Source organism: Haliotis rufescens, unplaced genomic scaffold (assembly GCF_023055435.1).
Source record: "Haliotis rufescens isolate VD_foot unplaced genomic scaffold, xgHalRufe1.0.p SCAF_30, whole genome shotgun sequence".
In the NCBI taxonomy this organism is placed as follows: domain Eukaryota; kingdom Metazoa; phylum Mollusca; class Gastropoda; order Lepetellida; family Haliotidae; genus Haliotis; species Haliotis rufescens.
Genome location: NW_025964002.1, coordinates 1,259,626 through 1,282,114, shown reverse-complemented (window position 1 = coordinate 1,282,114; position 22,489 = coordinate 1,259,626). Strand labels below are relative to the sequence as shown.

Below are 22,489 nucleotides of genomic sequence, written 5' to 3'. Positions count from 1 at the left end.
AGGGGGTCAGACTCGCTGACTTGGTTGACGCATGTCATCGTATCCCAATTGCATGGATCGATGCTCATGATATCAATCACTGGATTGTCTGGTCCAGACTCGATTACTTACAGACCGGCATCATATAGCTGGAATATTGCTGAGTGCGGCATTTAACAACAAACAAACAGACAAACAGACAAACCTATCATTCATGGCAAAGGCAGACAACTCTGCCGGCAAAAACAACTTTATCATCAACCACAATATGAGAAACAAAAGACTGTTAAGGCCTCGTATATATCCAATAAAAGGTCTACATGAAATATGACGATGTATGGATTTGTGTGAAGGATTTGAGCAGACTAATACTGAGTACATCGCCATACTTTGTACAGTCGTGAGCAACTATCACTCAGGACAGGAGCTCACATCAACGCTTCCAGATTAAATAGAATTATTTAAATTTTTGTTAGGTAAGTGATTTTTAGTTAATTGAGCTATAGTCTTGTGTCTATTCTCCCTCACCACCAACAGTCGATATTGATGTTAGATTTCTTCTTAGAAACATATATCAATGTCAGTATGTCTTAGCGAGCTCTGGTTTCTTAATGTTTACTAACATTGTTAGATCCTTGACATCTAGTAGGGCATAAGAAAATAAAAGAATTGGTTCTCAGGCCATGGCTTTTGAAAACATAGTGCGGGCGTGTGGTTGTGTTTTTTTGTGGTTGTTTGAGCCAGTAGTATTGTAGCACGTGTTCGAGACACAGATTACTTAAAGATAGTTTGTTTTTTTTAAAATGGAAATCAAAACAAAACGTGCGGTGGACTTTATGATGATGCAGGCGGTGCCTGAGAACCAAGACTTTCATATTTTTTAGCCTAGTCTGTTATTTCTGCCTAAGGCAGTGTAGACTATGCAACTGTAATGTCTGGATGGAGTTCAAGATGGTTTTACTGTATTCCACACCAAGAAGTGTCGGAATCACCTTGTCATTTGCACAGAACAAATATATGTAGGGATTAGTTGATTCAGGGAAACAGCTTCCATATCCACATCCAACCCCACTGACATGTCCCTTGAACTCTCTAACCTCCTTGTGGCATCCCCCCCACCCCTATAACTAAGGTGATTTCCCTCAGTGCTGCTGACTAGACATAGGAAAGATACATTCCTGATTCCTCGGTAGAATATCAACATTTACCCTTCTTCTTATATAGCTTGTTTGTTTACTAGCACCACACCCAGCAATGTTCCAACTATATGGCGGTGGCCTGTATTGAATGAGTCCGGACAAACCAGTGATTGATATTATGTGCAACAATCTCTAAGCTGTCAGACGATTACGCACAAGTAGTCGGACCATCCGCCCCATGATGTTGCCTTGTATGACAAGCAACTCATGAAGATCCAGGTTAGAATAGGTCTTCAGCAATCCATGCTTGCCGTAAAATGTAACTATATATGCTTGTCATAAAAGGTGACTAACGGGATTGGGTGGTCAGGCTCACTGCATGTCATCGTATCACAATTGCTTGGATTGATGCTCATGATGTCAGTCTCTGCATTGTCCGGTTCAGACTCGATTATTTACAGACCGCCATATATAGCTGAAATATTACAGAGTGCGGCTTTAAACAACAAACAAACAAACAGAACAAAATTGTACGCCAAGTATAGTTGCTTGGGACCAGCTCTAGCTTTGAAGCCCTATAGTACATTCCCTATGAACATAACGTGATTCCTGGGAGGTAATTAAGGTGGAGGGGGCAAGAATCAGCTGCACTCGGAGACTGAGCCAGGTCATAGATGAGTACTTTAACCCCTCGGCTACCCCAGGTCTTCAAACATCGGCAGTGAGTAAGGACTGTTTGTGAACATACTGACTTTTGATCACTAATTTATTCGCAAGGAACAGGTGGAGATTAAGTGAGGGATAACCGTTGCCGTGACACACTGACCATCCTGCCTCTCGTGATTAACCGAAGCTAGACAATCGTGGTCCTCATCTCCTATTGCTTCAAGTCAACTATTGCATTAAGTTGTTAACAATCAGTATAGTCAACTCGCGATCAATCTGATGAGCTAGTATATATACCATCATTCTTAATTGCATTGATATTCGTCTTAGGATGACAGGGACGTAGTTTACAAAAGCAAAACAAAATGCATACAAAAAAGTAGGTTAAACATCAACATGAATCTTCATCTTAACAAATGCAACATCATACAATGTGTGGAACATTTGGATACACTGTTACACATGGAACTGATTCATTAAGGAAATCATCGACATTCAAAGTATTAAGGAATTCAGCCATGAATGATGATGTAATAAATCTGCATACACCAACAGCAGCAAGGCGATGTCTACATATGTGATGCTGCAAGCTGACAGGTTGGAAATGTGGCATTAAAAACAATACCTAATACCAGAAACCACATAGCGAATCTGGTCTCTGCTAAAACACTCCAAATGCATAAAGAAATAACATATGTGTAATTACTTATGTGCGTTTTCACACTGTTAAGGGCAGTGAGTTTGCAAATAATGTAACATTTAACAAGCCATAAGTAATGTGTTGGGGTTTTCCAGAAAAAATAATTTTGCCTCATATTTAACACAAAACAATAGAACTGTTTGGTGGACATCCTGAAAATAAATACATTGTTGACAGTTTGTAGGTGATGAGGCAAAGATGTGCTGCCTCAGATATTCCCCACCCTCACCAACATAACATGGATGTCAGTTTGTGCTACTCTACAGACACCACACAGCAGCTGTATACATCTAGGAATGCCCAGAGCTCTTATTTCTTCAAAACCTATGATAAACAACAAACAGATTTCAGCCTTACATACATGAAACATGTGAACCTTAAATCAACCAGTCGGAGAAAAGGTAGCAGTTTAAGCTTTGAGCCACAAGTTAAAGATGCTGACAGACACACATTCCTGTAGGTGCAGGCCTACACTTGTACTGGGCAACAACAGTGTTGTGTACACAAGTATTCTTGTCTGTATTATTCAAAATGGCTGCCTGGCATCTGGCATCATGCACACTTGGCAACAGGGGAGATAACCCAAGTTGTCACCACTACTTCAGCAGACCATGGTTACGACAGGGACATAAGGTGTTTATAACAAACTATTTCTAAACTCACAGCTGCTTTACCATATATTATATAAATTAACACAATTAACAAACATTATAACGAATTAACAGCTATAGGGGACTGAATTGTTTTCCAAAAGAAAGTCATCATATTCATACTCCAATCAACCAATGTGGATTAACTCATCCCTGTCACACTACAATAAACATCCAGATTTGTGAATAAGACTAGCAGTGCCTCACTACCCACACCAACAAGTCGTGTCATCACACTGTCACTGCTAACTGTTTCAACCCTTGTTTAAATATTTCCTTTAAGTAACTACCACAGTACTAAATACACAAGGTTTACGAATACAGCCACCAACTGTCCCTGGGTGTTCCATCCATGACCTACTGCAGTACACTCACAAGCTGACCCTTGCTGTGCAATTATAGTTTGGGAACTGCAAGCTAGTTAATGTTAAGCATTAAAAGCAAAAAGTATATGAAAATTGCACACATTTGAAACATTGGCTAATCAGTTTGAACAAATCACACACTAGATTGTCTGTCACACACACCCTCACACCCTCACACCCTAACACACACACACAAGCACACCCTGCCACACACATACAAACACACACCCTCACACCTCCACACACCCACACACTCTCACATGCAAATACTCACTAAAAGAGTGGCAGAGAGTGGCAGCTAGAATAATTCAACAAGCACGCTTCCAAAGCTTCCACGATGTTCCTGGTCTACATACACTATAGGAAAACATGTCCAGCACAACTGAGACAAGAACATAATTATATTGAGAAAAATCCTATCTACACATCACAATAAACTGACATGTTTATCACTTACAACTACACGAATAGATCTGTCAGAAGAAGGTGAGGGTATTCATCCATCCAGGCAGAGTAAAGTTCTGCAGACGTCTTGACCATTCACAGCTATGGTGTTTTGGGGTACAAAATAATTCTCTGATGTCAAAGCAAAGCAATTTAGATTTTTTTTGTATATAATGAAACACTTAAAAATTGCAATGCAATTACAGAAGTTAATTAAAAAAGTTATAAATGTCTTAATCACTTTTAATAATTACTCTTCATTCTTACTGAAATAATTTATCAATTAACAGTGCATAAAAAACATTTTAGAAAATAATTGTATTTTCAAAGTGTTTCAGCACATAACATTTTCATTTGCAAAGACTGATGTAAATTGTTTGTACATAAACCTCTTGTCATGTGAGCACATACACTATGTAGCTAGAAGACCCAGCCTCAAGCTCCTTCCGAAGCCGCATCTTTCAAAATGAGCAAGCCTCGTCACACCAACACTATAACAAGACTAAAATAAAATGTAATTTGTACAGTGTAAAATAGGCAACAGCAAAAGGGAAAACAACAGACTTGTCAATCATTCTGAGATCTACCTTATAGTCTTCAACACGTAATATGCCATCACAATTATGCAAGGCTCATCTATATACAGCTGTGAGTAGTATCATATGTACAACTGTTTAACACTGTCTCACATCATTGGGATATAGCAACATTGTGTAACACTGCATGCCAGCCCTGGGGATATATCATCATATATATCATGTACGGATGACCACTATAGGATATATCACTACATACAGCTGATATATGATGTACCACAGTGCTGGACACTGGTTGTCATATTGTTTAGAGAGGCACTGACCACCAATGTCCAGATATAATATATATATATATATCACCAGTAAATAATACATTGTTTAATACGGCTGGCGTCATAACATTTATATTGCCTCTGACATCAATGGCCTATGTAACAGCTGGCATCACAATTTAATTGGAACATATCAGCAACCATAGCACCTTCACACTGCCGCAGGTCAAGTGTCAAGAGGTCACAAGTACGACGGGGAAGTGTGAGTGAGGTGTTACACCTGTTCCAGCAATCGTACAGCAAGGGGGGACAATCGGGCTTCACACATTGTGTCCATAAGGGAACTGACCCTGGGTCAAAGAGAGTTATCCCCCTTCACTGGTGGCCATGGTCGTTGTGACATCGGTTTAACTGTCTTCCCTGTGTAATCAGTGCGACCAGGGTTTTAACATCTACGAAGAAGCACTTGATTATTCTTCTACATTTTCCTTCAAACTGTTTAATGTAGAGTAGACGAATCTAAGTCTGTCATTAACAATAACTTGTATACTAAATACTAGTTAGTCATGTTCTTACAATAACTTGTATACTAAATACTAGTTAGTCAAGTCTATTGGTGTTGTACAGACATAAAATTATGATGTGGGCTGTTCAAACACACTATTTGTCCATAGTAACAGATGCAGCATCTCGGTGGCATTCTGGTGCATGTGGTACGTAGCAGTAAAGGCACGGTCCCCGGAGGTTGAAGACACACGGAGGATGCAGCACCCACTACTATACATGCGCACACTGGATGTGATAAGTCAGCCTCGGTACCATCAACGTCACTACAAAAATATGTGCATAAAATATATATCCATAACATACTTTGATGCTTTTCATAAAAGCAAAATGCATATATCCTTTCATAACACTGCCAAGGCAGATCAACAATATAAGCTTAACTTTGACTGCCTATTCTGGCAATTAAACACTGCACAAAGGTCCTTTTATACAACAGTAAACAGAAGTAACATAGTGTGTGAACCGAAGCGTATTACTACAGCTGGCGAAACAGGGTAGGAAATAGCTGCCTGTCTGGGGCACCTGCACCGATATCAGTAGTCAGTCTCCTAGCCAGTCTAAAGATAGACATTTCCAATTTATTTAATATAATTAATAATATAATTACCATATTAATTTCAAGCCTTGATGTGGCCACATTCTCATGACTATTAAGTATCCAGACAATGCTTCAGTATTGGTGGTGATGTACATTAGGAGGGTACTATATAACTGGCTAGTGATCTGGGGTACTGTGTAAGAGTGACTCGTTACGTGGGCAGGATATTTCGAACCCTGCTTAAAGGGTTTCATTATGCCTTGTAATCAACACACTGGTGTCCTGAGCTCTGCCAGAGATGTTCTGTCTGGGACCTAACACAACTCCATCCTCCGCTGCATCCACACATGTACTTCTTCACACGTTGTAACCAGCATGAAACCTATCCATGAAACTCAATGAATCTTCACATTCAATGCTTTCAGACCTACGTCTGTCCATTCATTTGTCCACTGTAAAAATATATTTCATCTTTCATATGGGTTCTTGCTGAATGTTCATTTCACACTATACCAGTTATTCAAGTACATGTGAATTATATACAAATCAGTACCATGTCCATTCCTCTTAAAAGGAAGAGGTCACTGAAAGTCTTGCTTAGGAAGCCCTTTCTGGAAAAAGCCATCCAAGAGCTTCAAGACACTTCCTGTTTGAAATGGGCAGCGACACTGGCCGACATTTTGTACGAGTCCTGCATGCTTGTTACAGGAGGCGATGGAACAGGTGTCTCGGGGCCATGGCCGTTAGGAATGTGTTCCATTGTGTGGTTGACAGTGAGGGGGAGGGGTTCCGTCATCCCGAGACCCCGCTGGGGGGAGGGGGCCTGGTCTGACCCCCCGCTCAGGTAGTGGTGCTCCAAGCCCGGGGCCATGGGACTGGTGCTTCCAGGGTGGGAGGCCGTCAGGTGGTCTGGTTCCAGGGTATGTGTCAGGTTGATCTGCTCACCACCAGGTGGCGGCACGACACCAAGGGCATCGGGGTAGACCGTGGGTTCGATCAGCGGTGGGGAAATGCTGGCTTCAGCAGCTTGGGCAGATGAGGAGGAGGAGTCCCCTGTGTTGGCACCTGAAACAACAGGAGAATATTGTGAAACACAGCTCTCGACGTCACAAAACTATCAAAACTATCATGAAATACTCAAATCCCCCCCAATATGACATGTCCGGTTGTGTGCAAGGCAATAGCCTTCAGGAAACGAGCACTACCACCATTTTCAGTCTAAGTCAAATTTTTTTCAAAAAATCCCAAACTATCCAAAGGCACCAGTTTACCACAAGACCTATCTATGTGCAAAGTTTGGTTAAGATATTTCTCATGTTTTTTTAGTTCTGCTCTGGAATTGAAATGTGACAGATGGATGGAAGGACAGACAGCACCCATTCCTATATCCCCCTTCCACTTTGTGGCGGGGGATAATTAACTAGAGCTTAGGATGTGCTTCTTCCCTGAGTAAGTTACCAGCTACAAGTGCTACATCTTCCAGCAACTCACCTCCGAGCAGCATCTCCTGCAGCAGGTTGTCTATCTTGGCCATGCCAAACAGCTTGGCAAACTGGATCTGTTCGATCATCTGCCACGTGATGCTCTGCAGTGCAGGAAGGAGCAGCAGGATCTCCCCGAAGCGCCCTCTGGAGTCGTACTGGCGGTCGTTGATGTAGTCCTCCAGGTTCACCTGCACCTGATAGCGGAAGGCTTTAATCTTCTGCTGGTCCGTAAGTCCCTTGGCATCTGACAAGCAGGAGGAGAAGTAATAGCACGTGTTTCAGACAGGTCCAGCCTGCACTGTACCGAACATCATGCACGTCAAACATGTGGGAGGGAGGGAGGGAATATGTCAAACATGCAGGAGGGAGGGAATATGTCAAACATGCAGGAGGGAGGGAACATTTCAAACATGCAGGAGGGAGGGAATACATCAAACATGTGGGAGGGAGGGAATATGTCAAACATGTGGGAGGGAGGGAATATGTCAAACATGTGGGAGGGAGGGAACATGTCAAACATGTGGGAGGGAGGGAATATGTCAAACATGCAGGAGGGAGGGAATATGTCAAACATGCAGGAGGGAGGGAATATGTCAAACATGCAGGAGGGAGGGAATATGTCAAACATGTGGGAGGGAGGGAATATGTCAAACATGTGGGAGGGAGGGAATATGTCAAACATGTGGGAGGGAGGGAATATGTCAAACATGCAGGAGGGAGGGAATATGTCAAACATGCAGGAGGGAGGGAATATGTCAAACATGCAGGAGGGAGGGAATACGTCAAACATGCAGGAGGGAGGGAACATGTCAAACATGCAGGAGGGAGGGAATACATCAAACATGCAGGAGGGAGGGAACATGTCAAACATGCAGGAGGGAGGGAATACGTCAAACATGTGGAAGGGAGGGAGGGAATACGTCAAACATGTGGGAGGGAGGGAGGGAACATGTCAAACATGCAGGAGGGAGGGATTATGTCAAACATGCAGGAGGGAGGGAATATGTCAAACATGTGGGAGGGAGGGAACATGTCAAACATGTGGGAGGGAGGGATTACGTCAAACATGTGGGAGGGAGGCAATACATCAAACATGTGGAAGGAAGGGAATACGTCAAACATGTGGGAGGGAGGGAATATGTCCAACATGCAGGAGGGAGGGAGGGAACATGTCAAACATGTGGGAGGGAGGGAATACATCAAACATGTGGAAGGAAGGGATTACATCAAACATGTGGGAGGGTGGGAATATGTCAAACATGCAGGAGGGAGGGAACATGTCAAACATGCAGGAGGGAGGGAATACGTCAAACATGCAGGAGGGAGGGAATACGTCAAACATGCAGGAGAGAGGGAATACATCAAACATGCAGGAGAGAGGGAATATGTCAAACATGCAGGAGGGAGGGAATATGTCAAACATGTGGGAGGGAGGGAATACATCAAACATGCAGGAGGGAGGGAATATGTCAAACATGCAGGAGGGAGGGAATATGTCAAACATGTGGGAGGGAGGGAATACGTCAAACATGTGGAAGGGAGGGAATATGTCAAACATGCAGGAGGGAGGGAATACGTCAAACATGTGGGAGGGAGGGAATACATCAAACATGCAGGAGGGAGGGAATACGTCAAACATGTGGGAGGGAGGGAATATGTCAAACATGTGGGAGGGAGGGAATATGTCAAACATGCAGGAGGGAGGGAATATGTCAAACATGTGGTAGGGAGGGAATACGTCAAACATACAGGAGGGAGGGAATACGTCAAACATGCAGGAGGGAGGGAATATGTCAAACATGCAGGAGGGAGGGAACATGTCAAACATGCAGGAGGGAGGGAATATGTCAAACATGCAGGAGGGAGGGAACATGTCAAACATGCAGGAGGGAGGGAATATGTCAAACATGCAGAAGAGAGGGAATATGTCAAACATGTGGGAGGGAGGGAATACGTCAAACATGCAGGAGGGAGGGAACATGTCAAACATGCAGGAGGGAGGGAATACATCAAACATGCAGGAGGGAGGGAACATGTCAAACATGCAGGAGGGAGGGAATACGTCAAACATGTGGAAGGGAGGGAGGGAATACGTCAAACATGTGGGAGGGAGGGAGGGAACATGTCAAACATGCAGGAGGGAGGGATTATGTCAAACATGCAGGAGGGAGGGAATATGTCAAACATGTGGGAGGGAGGGAATACATCAAACATGCAGGAGGGAGGGAATATGTCAAACATGCAGGAGGGAGGGAATATGTCAAACATGTGGGAGGGAGGGAATACGTCAAACATGTGGAAGGGAGGGAATATGTCAAACATGCAGGAGGGAGGGAATACGTCAAACATGTGGGAGGGAGGGAATACATCAAACATGCAGGAGGGAGGGAATACGTCAAACATGTGGGAGGGAGGGAATATGTCAAACATGTGGGAGGGAGGGAATATGTCAAACATGCAGGAGGGAGGGAATATGTCAAACATGTGGTAGGGAGGGAATACGTCAAACATACAGGAGGGAGGGAATACGTCAAACATGCAGGAGGGAGGGAATATGTCAAACATGCAGGAGGGAGGGAACATGTCAAACATGCAGGAGGGAGGGAATATGTCAAACATGCAGGAGGGAGGGAACATGTCAAACATGCAGGAGGGAGGGAATATGTCAAACATGCAGAAGAGAGGGAATATGTCAAACATGTGGGAGGGAGGGAATACGTCAAACATGCAGGAGGGAGGGAACATGTCAAACATGCAGGAGGGAGGGAATACATCAAACATGCAGGAGGGAGGGAACATGTCAAACATGCAGGAGGGAGGGAATACGTCAAACATGTGGAAGGGAGGGAGGGAATACGTCAAACATGTGGGAGGGAGGGAGGGAACATGTCAAACATGCAGGAGGGAGGGATTATGTCAAACATGCAGGAGGGAGGGAATATGTCAAACATGTGGGAGGGAGGGAACATGTCAAACATGTGGGAGGGAGGGATTACGTCAAACATGTGGGAGGGAGGCAATACATCAAACATGTGGAAGGAAGGGAATACGTCAAACATGTGGGAGGGAGGGAATATGTCCAACATGCAGGAGGGAGGGAGGGAACATGTCAAACATGTGGGAGGGAGGGAATACATCAAACATGTGGAAGGAAGGGATTACATCAAACATGTGGGAGGGAGGGAATATGTCAAACATGCAGGAGGGAGGGAATATGTCAAACATGCAGGAGGGAGGGAATACGTCAAACATGCAGGAGAGAGGGAATATGTCAAACATGCAGGAGGGAGGGAATACGTCAAACATGCAGGAGGGAGGGAATACGTCAAACATGCAGGAGAGAGGGAATATGTCAAACATGCAGGAGGGAGGGAACATGTCAAACATGCAGGAGGGACGGAATATGTCAAACATGTGGGAGGGAGGGAATACGTCAAACATGTGGAAGGGAGGGAATATGTCAAACATGCAGGAGGGAGGGAATACGTCAAACATGTGGGAGGGAGGGAATACATCAAACATGCAGGAGGGAGGGAATACGTCAAACATGTGGGAGGGAGGGAATATGTCAAACATGTGGGAGGGAGGGAATATGTCAAACATGCAGGAGGGAGGGAATATGTCAAACATGTAGTAGGGAGGGAATACGTCAAACATACAGGAGGGAGGGAACATGTCAAACATGCAGGAGAGAGGGAATACATCAAACATGCAGGAGAGAGGGAATATGTCAAACATGCAGGAGGGAGGGAATATGTCAAACATGTGGGAGGGAGGGAATACATCAAACATGCAGGAGGGAGGGAATATGTCAAACATGCAGGAGGGAGGGAATATGTCAAACATGTAGTAGGGAGGGAATACGTCAAACATACAGGAGGGAGGGAATATGTCAAACATGCAGGAGGGAGGGAATATGTCAAACATGCAGGAGGGAGGGAACATGTCAAACATGCAGGAGGGAGGGAATATGTCAAACATGCAGGAGAGAGGGAATATGTCAAACATGTGGGAGGGAGGGAATACATCAAGCATGTGGGAGGGAGGGAATATGTCAAACATGCAGGAGGGAGGGAATATGTCAAACATGTGGGAGGGAGGGAATACGTCAAACATGCAGGAGGGAGGGAATATGTCAAACATGCAGGAGGGAGGGAATATGTCAAACATGTGGGAGGGAGGGAATACATCAAACATGCAGGAGGGAGGGAATACGTCAAACATGTGGGAGGGAGGGAATACATCAAACATGTGGGAGGGAGGGAATATGTCAAACATGCAGGAGGGAGGGAATATGTCAAACATGTGGTAGGGAGGGAATATGTCAAACATGCAGGAGGGAGGGAATACGTGAAACATGCAGGAGGGAGGGAATATGTCAAACATGCAGGAGGGAGGGAATATGTCAAACATGTAGGAGGGAGGGAATACGTCAAACATGCAGGAGGAAGGGAATATATCAAACGTTTGGGTGGGAGGGAATATGTCAAACATGTGGGAGGGAGGGAATATGTCAAACATGCAGGAGGGAGGGAATATGTCAAACATGCAGGAGGGAGGGAGGGAATACGTCAAACAAGTGGGAGGGAGGGAATACATCAAACATGCTGGAGGGAGGGAATACGTCAAACATGCAGGAGGGAGGGAATACATCAAACATGTGGGAGGGAGGGAATATGTCAAACACGTGGGAGGGAGGGAATATGTCAAACATGTGGGAGGGAGGGAATATGTCAAACATGCAGGAGGGAGGGAATATGTCAAACATGCAGGACGGAGGGAATATGTCAAACATGTGGGAGGGAGGGAATACGTCAAACATGTGGGAGGGAGGGAATATGTCAAACATGTGGGAGGGAGGGAATATGTCAAACATGTGGGAGGGAGGGAATATGTCAAACACGTGGGAGGGAGGGAATATGTCAAACATGTGGGAGGGAGGGAATATGTCAAACATGCAGGAGGGAGGGAATATGTCAAACATGCAGGACGGAGGGAATATGTCAAACATGTGGGAGGGAGGGAATACGTCAAACATGTGGGAGGGAGGGAATATGTCAAACATGTGGGAGGGAGGGAATATGTCAAACATGTGGGAGGGAGGGAATATGTCAAACATGTGGGAGGGAGGGAATATGTCAAACATGCAGGAGGGAGGGAATATGTCAAACTTTGAGAGAATACATCAAAGCAGTAGACCAGCTAATGGGTGATTAAAACAAATAATACCAATATCTATTGGGATCAGGTCTTCTGAGTACCTAGTCATACAACCATACATACAGATCAACTACATATCACTGTCTTGTCTGAATAATGAGTAGAATATTGTGTCACATCTAGACCTAAATGTTTACCTGGGTCGAAGAAAACAATAGCTTTGAGACAAGCAAACTCGGAATCATCAATCTGGACATCCTTCAAAGGCTTGACAAGCTCATCCAGAATTCGACATGTGACTCGTACAATGTCAATATCAGTTGTATTCCGCGGAATGATGGAGTCGTTGCCAAGCAACAGAATATCTTTAAGACTCATGGATCGTCTTGCCACCCCCAGTACTAAATGCTCCCCGGCGTGAGCACGTAACAACGCCACCTGCAAGAGAAGAGGCGAAGTAGAATCAAAGATAGAAGCATTTGAACACAAACATCATGCTGACCACAACTCAACAAGTCTCCCAGTTTCTCAAAATGGTTCATATTAAGCGTGATCTTGGTGATAAGGAATAGAGCAGGAAAAATCAATGGGCAATTGTGTGAGTATGAATCTGAGGAATGATGACACACTTAAATAGGTTGCCAGTAGGTCTGCCCTGTAGTCACTGATCCCATAGTTTCTCATCAGTCATTGTGACCACCCAATCCCCAGTCCAGCATCATGCATTGAGGACTCCTTTACCCCAGAGTCCCCCAAATCCTAGTTCCATGGCTCTTCACTTCTGACATTTGGGTTCCAAAGAAACTTATGACTTTGGGTTTGGGGATGTTTCTAGGTCCATCAGCACCACACCCTGCTCATGGATTTCACCAGAATGCTCCACGTCTAAGACCTCATCAGTATTGTCAAGCTAACATACTGTGATTTTACAGAAATAGCTTACAAAGCGGCGTCAAACCAAATTCTCTCACTCAGATGGTCAGCAGTTGAAAACCTTCTACAGATTGTGGCCCTGTGACGACACTCTCCTACAGCTCTGATTTCACAAGAAGCACCTTCCAGCACCAGTGTTTCACATCGACAGGTTTTACTGAGCAATCATAACGCTCTGATCAGATTAAGTCTATGTTAGTGTGTAGAACTACAACAGTCTTGTTGCTATGGCTATCATTTTACAAACACTACCTGATGTCTGTTAATATGTGGATATGAAATTTCCCCTTGAATACGAAACTGCCCTACATGCTTTGGGAATGACTTTACGGCAGCCATCTTGGTTTGCTCTAGGCTGGCAGTCGAGTGACAACATGCGTGAGTGCAGAAGGTGTGTTGTGTCGGCTGATGAATACAAGTGTATATAAACCTGTGTCCGTCTATTTTAACAATGTAGGTGTCAGCTTTGACAGTCAAGCACTTTGCGGAATAGCACCAAGTCATCACAGACCCTGAAGATGTCCGGGCTCGAACTCACCTGATCGTCCAGTGGCAGCTCACAGAAGCAGGGGATGTACTTGGCCCACTCCACCAGGATGAGGAGCTGCTGCTTCATCGACTCGCACACATCGCTCACATTCGCCAACTTTTTGGTCGATAAGTCGGCATTTATTGGGGAGGTAATCTGAAATAATAAGACCACTTTCAACTCTAAAAGCCTACAATGACACCATCCTAAACACTTTCAGTTTGGTTCATTTCAGTGATTTATCAAACAGGCTGGATAGCTCAGTGGTTAAAGCGTTTGCTTGCCATGCTGAGTCTCCCAGTTTGATTCCCAGCATGTTTACAGAGTCCATTCTTGGTGTGTCTTTTTGTGCTATGACTGGAGATCTTGTTGATCTCATTGGCTTTGTCATAATATTGATATCTTTGTCATTATTCCCACCTTGTGTTGTGTAAACATGTCATGATATCATGAAGATGTTATCCATAGAAAGTGTCTGCTGCTCATCTGTTTGAACGAGACAAAAATGTTTACTACGCTTTCATTTTCTGTCTGATTCAGTTCAAATCTGCAGCACAATCTGGTTCAGAATTACAGGGTTCAAACGCTACTAGTTAATTAGGACTACCATCACTGGCTGTTTACTTGTCTCCAGCACAAGCTTGTAGTCTCGGGCTATCAGACGAGTATATATTTCGAAGGCTTGACACTTGTTGATACATAAGAGTGTCGACCCGTGAAGATCTGGGGTAGAATAGGTCTTCAGCAACCCATGCTGGCTGTAAAAGGTGACCATGCTTGTCGTAAGAGGCTCGCTGACTTGGTTGAACGTCATCATCGTTGGCCGCATGTCATCGTATCCCAATTGCATGGATCGATGTTCATGATGTCAATCACTGGATGGTCTGGTCCAGACTCGATTATTTACAGACCGCCGTCATGTAGGTGGAATAGTGCTGAGTTAAACAACAAACAAACATCAGGTGTCTGAAAAAAGGAAGAAACCATTTCTAACTCCACCTACCTGTCTGGACAAGATCTCAGCATTCAGCAGTGTGCTGACGGAGAGGGCTCCCGAGTTGGCGATGTCGTCGTAACTCGTTCGCCGCACACTGATCCGATCTCGCTCGTTCTGTACAGCTGAAAGGGAGATATCAATCATTGTCACAAAATCCTATTTGCATTTTACTTTCTATGAAGTTCTGAAAAACCCAAAATGGTCACATAATGAGTTGATCTGTGTTGCCTCTAGATCATAAGCCTCAACACAAACCAAGAGTTTCAGCACTGAGCAGCATCAACATCAATGTAAACAATTACAACATGTGATCACTCATCCGACCACTATCCATATCATGTGACATGCAGTTTTCATGTCACCAGCTTCTCTTTATCTTCAAGTATGACGTGACAAAGTCAGTTGATCAACTCACGGAGAACCTGAGGATAAATAGCTGGGTTATTCTTGATTAGTGAATTGTGAAACGTTCAACTCACGAAGCCACTAGTTGTACTGGTGCATGAAGGTACAAGACCTGATAACATTCTTCATTTCATTAGCTTGTGTGTATTGAATCATCAATTTTTTAAAATGTTTTTGCTGAAAGATTAATCGCTGTGACCATGAAATGATGGTGTGTTAAAAGATTTCCACCAATCCCTGAATCTAACCATGCAACAAGCTTGTGTGAGTGAGTATGGTTTTACGCCGCTTTCAGCACTATGCCAGCAATATCACGACAGGGGACACCAAACATGGGCTTCACACATTGTAGCCATGTTAGGAATTATACAAGGGTCTTCGACCTGACAAGCGAACGCTTTAACCACTAGGCTACCCAACCACCCCCAACAAGCTTGAGGTTCTTGGGACTATGGTTAACCAAGTGAGACATTATAAATTTTGGCAGTCTACCTTCTTTCTTCATCCCAGCTCGGAAGCACTTCTTGAGTCGACAATAGCGACACTGGTTGCGCTTGTCCTTGTCCACGATGCAGTTGCGGCTGAACCTGCAGCTGTAGACGTGGTTCTTGCGGACGCTGCGGCGGAAGAAGCCCTTGCAGCCGTCGCAGCTGGCAGCACCATAGTGTTTACCTGTCGCCCGATCTCCACAGATGGCACAGAACTGACTGATGGCGCCCGCCGAGTTCGGGGAAACCAGGGACTGGACAGCACCAAGAGACTGGGCATTGAGGTCTTGTGAATCTGTGGACGAAACAATCACATATAGAGGCTGATAACTAGCTGTGAGTGAGTATGGTCTGTAGCAATATTCCAGCAATATCACGGTGGAGGACACCAGAATTAACCTGGGTCTTCCGTGTGAAGAGTGAGTCAATGAGTGAGTGAGCTGGGTTTAACAACGCTTTAAACAGTATTCCAGTTATATCACGGGGTGTCAGCTTAATGTGGGAGGAAAGCCTGAAGTGATGCAGGTCTCAGACGTTTACCACTTCGGTGAAACCCAAAAGCACGTGTATGGAGTGCTGACAAATCTAGAAACATAATTGGGGACCCCCCCCCCCCAACACACACACACTCCTGGGACGAACATACGCTTAAACCACTAGGCTACCCCACTGCCCAAACACAGAAACAGGCTGATAGGTAGCTGTGGACAATACAAACACATATAGAGGCTGATAGCCAGCTGGTGAGTGAGTGGCTTCTAAATTTTGATTTAGACAGTATTTCAGTTCATGGGAAAAATATCAGGGGGCGTCCACTTCGTGTAGGAGCAAATTGATTCAGAACACAGATGTTTGTAACTTTGATGAAACCCATGAGCATGGTATGGGCTGAGAGACTAAGGATAAGCAGATCCTGGCAGCTAAGGGATGTAACTCTGCTCACTTAGTTGAACATTAGGCCACTCGGCTATCTGTGTCCCTCAAGCTTCAGGAACATGGGGAAGGATGTGGAAGAAAACTGTTGTACCCTGTGTTTGTTTGTCGTTTTACATCACACTTGGCAATATTCCAACACCATGAGAGCGGCCTGTGAAGAATCAAGTCTGGACCAGACACATCAGTGAGTGATATCATTAGCAATGTCCTGCCGTGGGGGAGTGAAGACTCCCTTTAAACCATGTCACCGAATCTGACCATCCATTCCATATATCCGCTTCCTACGACCTGTTCTTGGTGACCGAATCCATCCTCAAATCCCCACGTTTTTTTCTTGACCCAGCAGTACCAAGACCCGATATCTAACATTTCAAAGTATGTGTTGACATGAAACCAGTACAACTTCATGTTTTCTGGACAAGACTGAAATAGACCAAAACATCAGACCCACCAGTGATAAAGCATAAAAGAACATAGATTTTAAATATAAAAAACTAAAACCTACAAAAGAACAAACCTTTTAAGTTTAAAACACTAAAACCTACCATAATATTCCCAAGGACCCACATCGTGAATGCCACATTGTTGCAACACTGAGTACAGCATTGTGGGATTCAGACAACACGGATCTGTCAATCCCTATTGGTTGCTCTCACTAGTGGACTAGTCTCTGCTCAGCGTCCCCAACTCGGCACCCATCCCAGAACTCCCTGCCCCACGCCGCACTGACTAAACACATTCCAACACCTACCTAGCAAGCAAGCAGCCTCATGTCCAGTGATGAGGATGATAGTGGATTAACTACTGTAGTAAACATTTAACATTATTCATGTTTGGGGCAAGAACTTTATAAACTAGAGCCCTAAATAAGTATTTTATAACAATTTACAATAGCTCAAGAAATCTCTGAATGAACATGAGATAAGACTTTTATCAACATGTCTATTGTTATCCAGTACAGATTTCAGTGGTTTAAGATAACAGCCCTAATTCTGTATAAAGGACTGTGGTTTTCTAACTGTCCTCAAGGGGGTATTGTTTCGGGTTAAGCTTCAGTTTCCTTTTATCATGTTGAAGATGCAACTATCAGACACAAGTGTTAAACAAGCAAGCAATCTCCGCTACCTGTGGGAGATGCGCTGTAATGTCAGAAGCATTGTCAGAATCAGTGTCATATGTCAACGATAACAAGCACCTTCTTCCCAGATTACCTGCAAACTTCACAATAATAATGACCTAGCCGATAAAAGGGCAAATGTTTACACAAAAACCAACAGCCGCCTAAGTTGAGAGGACTTAAGAAGGAGCAAATGAGTTCATAATCTCAACTCAATGAGAGTGTAAAGTTATCTCCCTTTTGCGAGACATATAATACTTTTGGCAAAGATGAGTGATTATTTAGGCTACAGGATGCTGTGATGGGAAGCTGCCTACAAAACTCCCTTCAACCGGGGAGAAGTAATCCGTAGCTAATACCACATTCTGTTTGTACACAATACCACAAGAAGCTTTGGAGATTAAAATTCTCCAATGACAAGTGAGTGAGTGAGTGAGTGAGTGAGGTTTATGCTACTTTTAGCACTATTCTTTTCAAAACTGCTTATGCACCATGTGACCTCTCTTGGCACACACCCCTGCGGCCTGATGTATATTGAGATAGGCCCTGGGCACTGGTGTCCTTTGCTAGGTTCCCATGCAAATCTGACAAACTGTGAATGGCATGACATGTGCAAGAAGTTGGCATCTGTGACCATCCCAAATATGAATATGAATAAATAGCTTCTTAAAACAAATATTAGGGTTGTTTCAAGAGAACAAAAACGTTTAAATAAACATAATAAATTAAGACTCAATGCTTATATGCTCTGCTCAGATTTTTGGGGGGAGAAAAGGTGAAATAGGTGAGTGAGTGAGTGAGGGGGAATATTGCTTGAGGCCACATCAGCAGCTTCACATCTATCTGCAGTGATACACCAGGACGACCTCACCACGATGGCCAGCGCACACACTCTCACACAGATGACATTATTGAGGTGTTCATCAAGTCTGTCACATAAGTCCCTGGCCACCTACAATCAGACAATCCATGCTGTGGATGTTATAGAACAATAGGACCAGGACAGTGCACGTAGTCACACTGCTCTACAGGCCAGTACACAGGACCCACTGGCTGGGCCACAGATAACAGGAGGTATTGCCAGGCCATCTTATCACTGTGATAAGTCCCATCCTCGGTGAGTGAGTGAGTGAGTGCAAGAGTGAGTGAGTGAGTGAGTGAGTGAGAGAGTGAGTGAGTGAGTGAGAGTTGGTCCAGACAAACCAGTGGTTGATAGCATGAGCAACAATCCACATCATTAGGATACATGACATACACTACCCAATCCCAATTTTAGTTTATTTGTACGTTAGAGACAATTGTGTTCCTTATCAGGTAATCTACTGAATTAAAACATATTGTTGTTGTTTGACAACTGAGCAAGTTGCTGAACTCCGCAATAGTGAAGCCATATTACGACTGCCTGAAAATAGTCTGGACAGGACAAACCACTTTTGTACATTGAAAAGGAACCAATCACCAAGCTTGAACACCTGATCCACTTGGCCACTAGTAAAGGTCTTGTTTGTCTCCTAGAAATCATCTTCAATGTAACCGAAATGTCAAACCCTCAATAAGGAACCTTCAACACCTGGTGTTGACTGCACAGATTACACGGATCAACAGGTTCACTGTCTGGTGGGGATTTCCTAAAGTTTGTTTAGCGGTAGACAGTGATTCAGGTTCAAGGATCATAATCAGGGCAGTTGTGGGATTCAAACCTGTTCAGCCTCACAACTGATCTGCAACTCAAGAGTAGTTTGGGTGTCGGCCATTTCACCCATCTATCATGACCACTGTCCACATGATCATTGATTCATTCCAGGCTCCAAGGTAATTATCAAACAATACAGTGCACTACACCATTGCATTACTTTACCGGACCCTCAAATTGCCTGCAAGGACCCTTAAAATTCATTTATAAGTCAAGGTAAAACCCTGGCAACTACGACTTGAAGCACTGGGCCAGAAGACTGGATCTGGGAGGCGGCCATGACGCTACTCGATCAGGCTAGCATCCACGTCACAACATAACAGTAGTTTCTTGAACATAATGAACACACATGGTTGAACTTGAGACTTGGAAATGTAATACAATGTTTGTTTATGTTGACGTGTATTGTACCAGCTACTGTAATAATGTCAATAGCTCCTCCATGTTGCGATGTAGTGCTACAATATCAGTACCTCGATGAATCACTATAGCCGAGGTCAAAAGAAATGAAATAGCTCAATGTTCTCGTTCCAAACTAATATTCAGAAAAAAGGATATCTCAAATGATTATTTGGTAAACTTGTAGGAAAAGGAGTATTTTTATATATTGAAATAAGAACAAATCCCCTACAGATAATAAATAAACCAGAAGTTGTCATCCATATAGTTTACGTTTTCTAACTTACTCACCATCTTCTAAAATGCAGTTCAAACAAATCCCCTGCAGTTGTCTACAATATCTTTCGTTTTTATCCTTAATGGACTTAAAACAAATATTCATCAGCTACATGTCCAGGACCTAGTGATACGTACAGGATTGCAACGTATGTCACATTTCATTTCTAACAAAGCAAATAAAGGATAAACTTAATAATTAAACTTAGGATTCTGTAACGAATAATATTAAAGGCAACGTGGCACGTCTTTGACCTGTAAAAACGTCTTTGAAAGACACCAAGTCCCAAACACATCAAAATAACCACCGTCAGCTTCCAGTATTATCTCCCACACAGCTTCTGACAGATCATTAAAGCAAAGTTTAAATTCATGCTCACATGCCAGGAAAACCGTGATTGCCGACTGGCCGATGTACAATGTTCGTCAGTGGACCTTTGCCATGACAAAGTACAACTCGTATCTTACCGAGTTCTTCATAGATGATTTCGCCATCAGCCGATTGAAGCTGGAAGCGGGCTGGGTAGTGGAATTTGGTTAAGAACGCCATGGTGAAATCCTGCCTCTACAGTCAATCGGAACTTCGATTTGGGTGATGTTATTGAGGATATTGGTGTTGACTACATAACTGTTGTGATTACCGCCTCCCTGAACGATGTGGCACCTTATCTACATCTACCTGCACAGTACACTCTCCATCAGGGGCCGTCTCACAACTGGCAGGGCCATTTACCTCATTGCTGACCTTGGCATCAAAATCAATGCTTCAAGGACATTGGATGGATCAGAATTGATAAACATTCTAGATAAGATTACGTAATTTCTTAATTTTCTGTTTAAACTTTTGATACTTTCACTTGTGTTCATCGCAGTGATAAGAAAAGACAAACATGTATAATATGAAAATAAAAATTAGTGTTTTAGTGTAAATGAGTAAAAGAAAACAAATTAGAATCTAAAATATTTATTGCAACTTGTTTGTTCAATTCATTTGATAGATATCTAATCTTAAACAATTTTGACATCTATTGTTGAGACAGTCCCTTTAGTCATTCGCATAAACAAATCCTATCGAAGAGCATCAGGGGTGATAAGTGTTCATATCAGCTGGATGGCCGCATCATGACCTTCATATGTCTATATATATATATATAAAACAAAAGGCCGAAGTAAATCTGAAGCATTCATTGAATTGAAATTAAAAGTCACCCAAAACCAAAAGTGAATATTAATAAAATGCTGCAGTGCACACTATCACACCCTTATCTAGGCGGGATGTGAATAATTGTCCCAGGAAGACCAGTGGTCGATAGCGCAAGCAACAGTCCACAACCCCTAATGCATGACTCCCTAATGGGTCTGAGCATGACTCCCTAATGGGTCTGAGCATGACTCCCTAATGGGTCTGAGCATGACTCCCTAATGGGTCTGAACATGACTCCCTGATGGGTCTGAGCATGACTCCCTAATGGGTCTGAGCATGACTTCCTAATGGGTCTGAGCATGACTCTCTAAAGGGTCTGAGCATGGCTCCCCGCAGGACCTGTAGGGAGTGACTAGTATTAAAGTAGCATAGTGTCACAGCCACAAATGAGAGTTGGTCTTCCATGAGGAAGTAAGTAGGCTTTTTTCCCTTTTATCCCAGCATCCTTGCCTAGAACAGCAAGACTGGAGGAGGGAATGAAACCAGGCGCTGCAGCATGTGGAACATTCGGCATGACTATGTGGGCCACCTCCCCACCCTGACGGTCATCAATACACGAACATTCAACACCTCGCAGATCAGTGTGTTCATCCAATCCCCATACTAATCATCCAATCCCCATACTAATCATCCGATCCCCATACAAATCATCCGATCCCCACATTAATCATCCGATCCCCATTATGATCCTTGCAATCACCATTCCTCACATGCACATTTCCCAAACCCCTAAAATAATCCATAAAATCCCTAGTTTGCGACGATTTTTGTTTCCAGCATTTTTGGGATTCATTTTTAAAAACAACAACATTCCATCCCCAAAAAGGACACAAACTAATCGGCCCTACGTGTTTGGAAAATACATTCATGACGGTCCTTAATGACCATGACAGAGTCGGAGAGGAGTGAGTGACGGCCCATCTAGGAAGCCCATCTATAGCCGGGGCAGTGTGTGATGTAGACAGGGAGGTCTACAGCATGAAGCGATGCAGCAGCACGAGAGCCACCCAAT

General features: G+C 43.7%; 1 protein-coding gene across 7 annotated transcripts in view; it reads right to left on the bottom strand.

Moving 5' to 3' along the window:
• Positions 1 to 4,731: 4,731 nt before the first annotated feature.
• LOC124152221 (hepatocyte nuclear factor 4-gamma-like) overlaps positions 4,732 to 22,489 on the bottom strand; it is an 83,225-nt gene continuing 65,467 nt past the window's right edge. For 5 of the 7 annotated variants that reach the window (XM_046525075.2, XM_046525076.2, XM_046525069.2 and 2 more), the window contains exons 3-8: positions 15,857 to 16,147; positions 14,966 to 15,081; positions 13,972 to 14,118; positions 12,698 to 12,938; positions 7,348 to 7,584; positions 4,732 to 6,921 (exon numbers count right to left, since the gene is read on the bottom strand). In XM_046525075.2, the coding sequence (XP_046381031.1) occupies positions 6,491 to 6,921; positions 7,348 to 7,584; positions 12,698 to 12,938; positions 13,972 to 14,118; positions 14,966 to 15,081; positions 15,857 to 16,147 (1,463 nt within the window). In that variant the 3' untranslated portion in view covers positions 4,732 to 6,490. Of the gene's footprint in view, positions 6,922 to 7,347; positions 7,585 to 12,697; positions 12,939 to 13,971; positions 14,119 to 14,965; positions 15,082 to 15,856; positions 16,148 to 20,741; positions 20,932 to 22,489 lie in introns of those variants that run through there. The other 2 variants (XM_046525073.2, XM_046525070.2) reach the window with 2 other exon arrangements.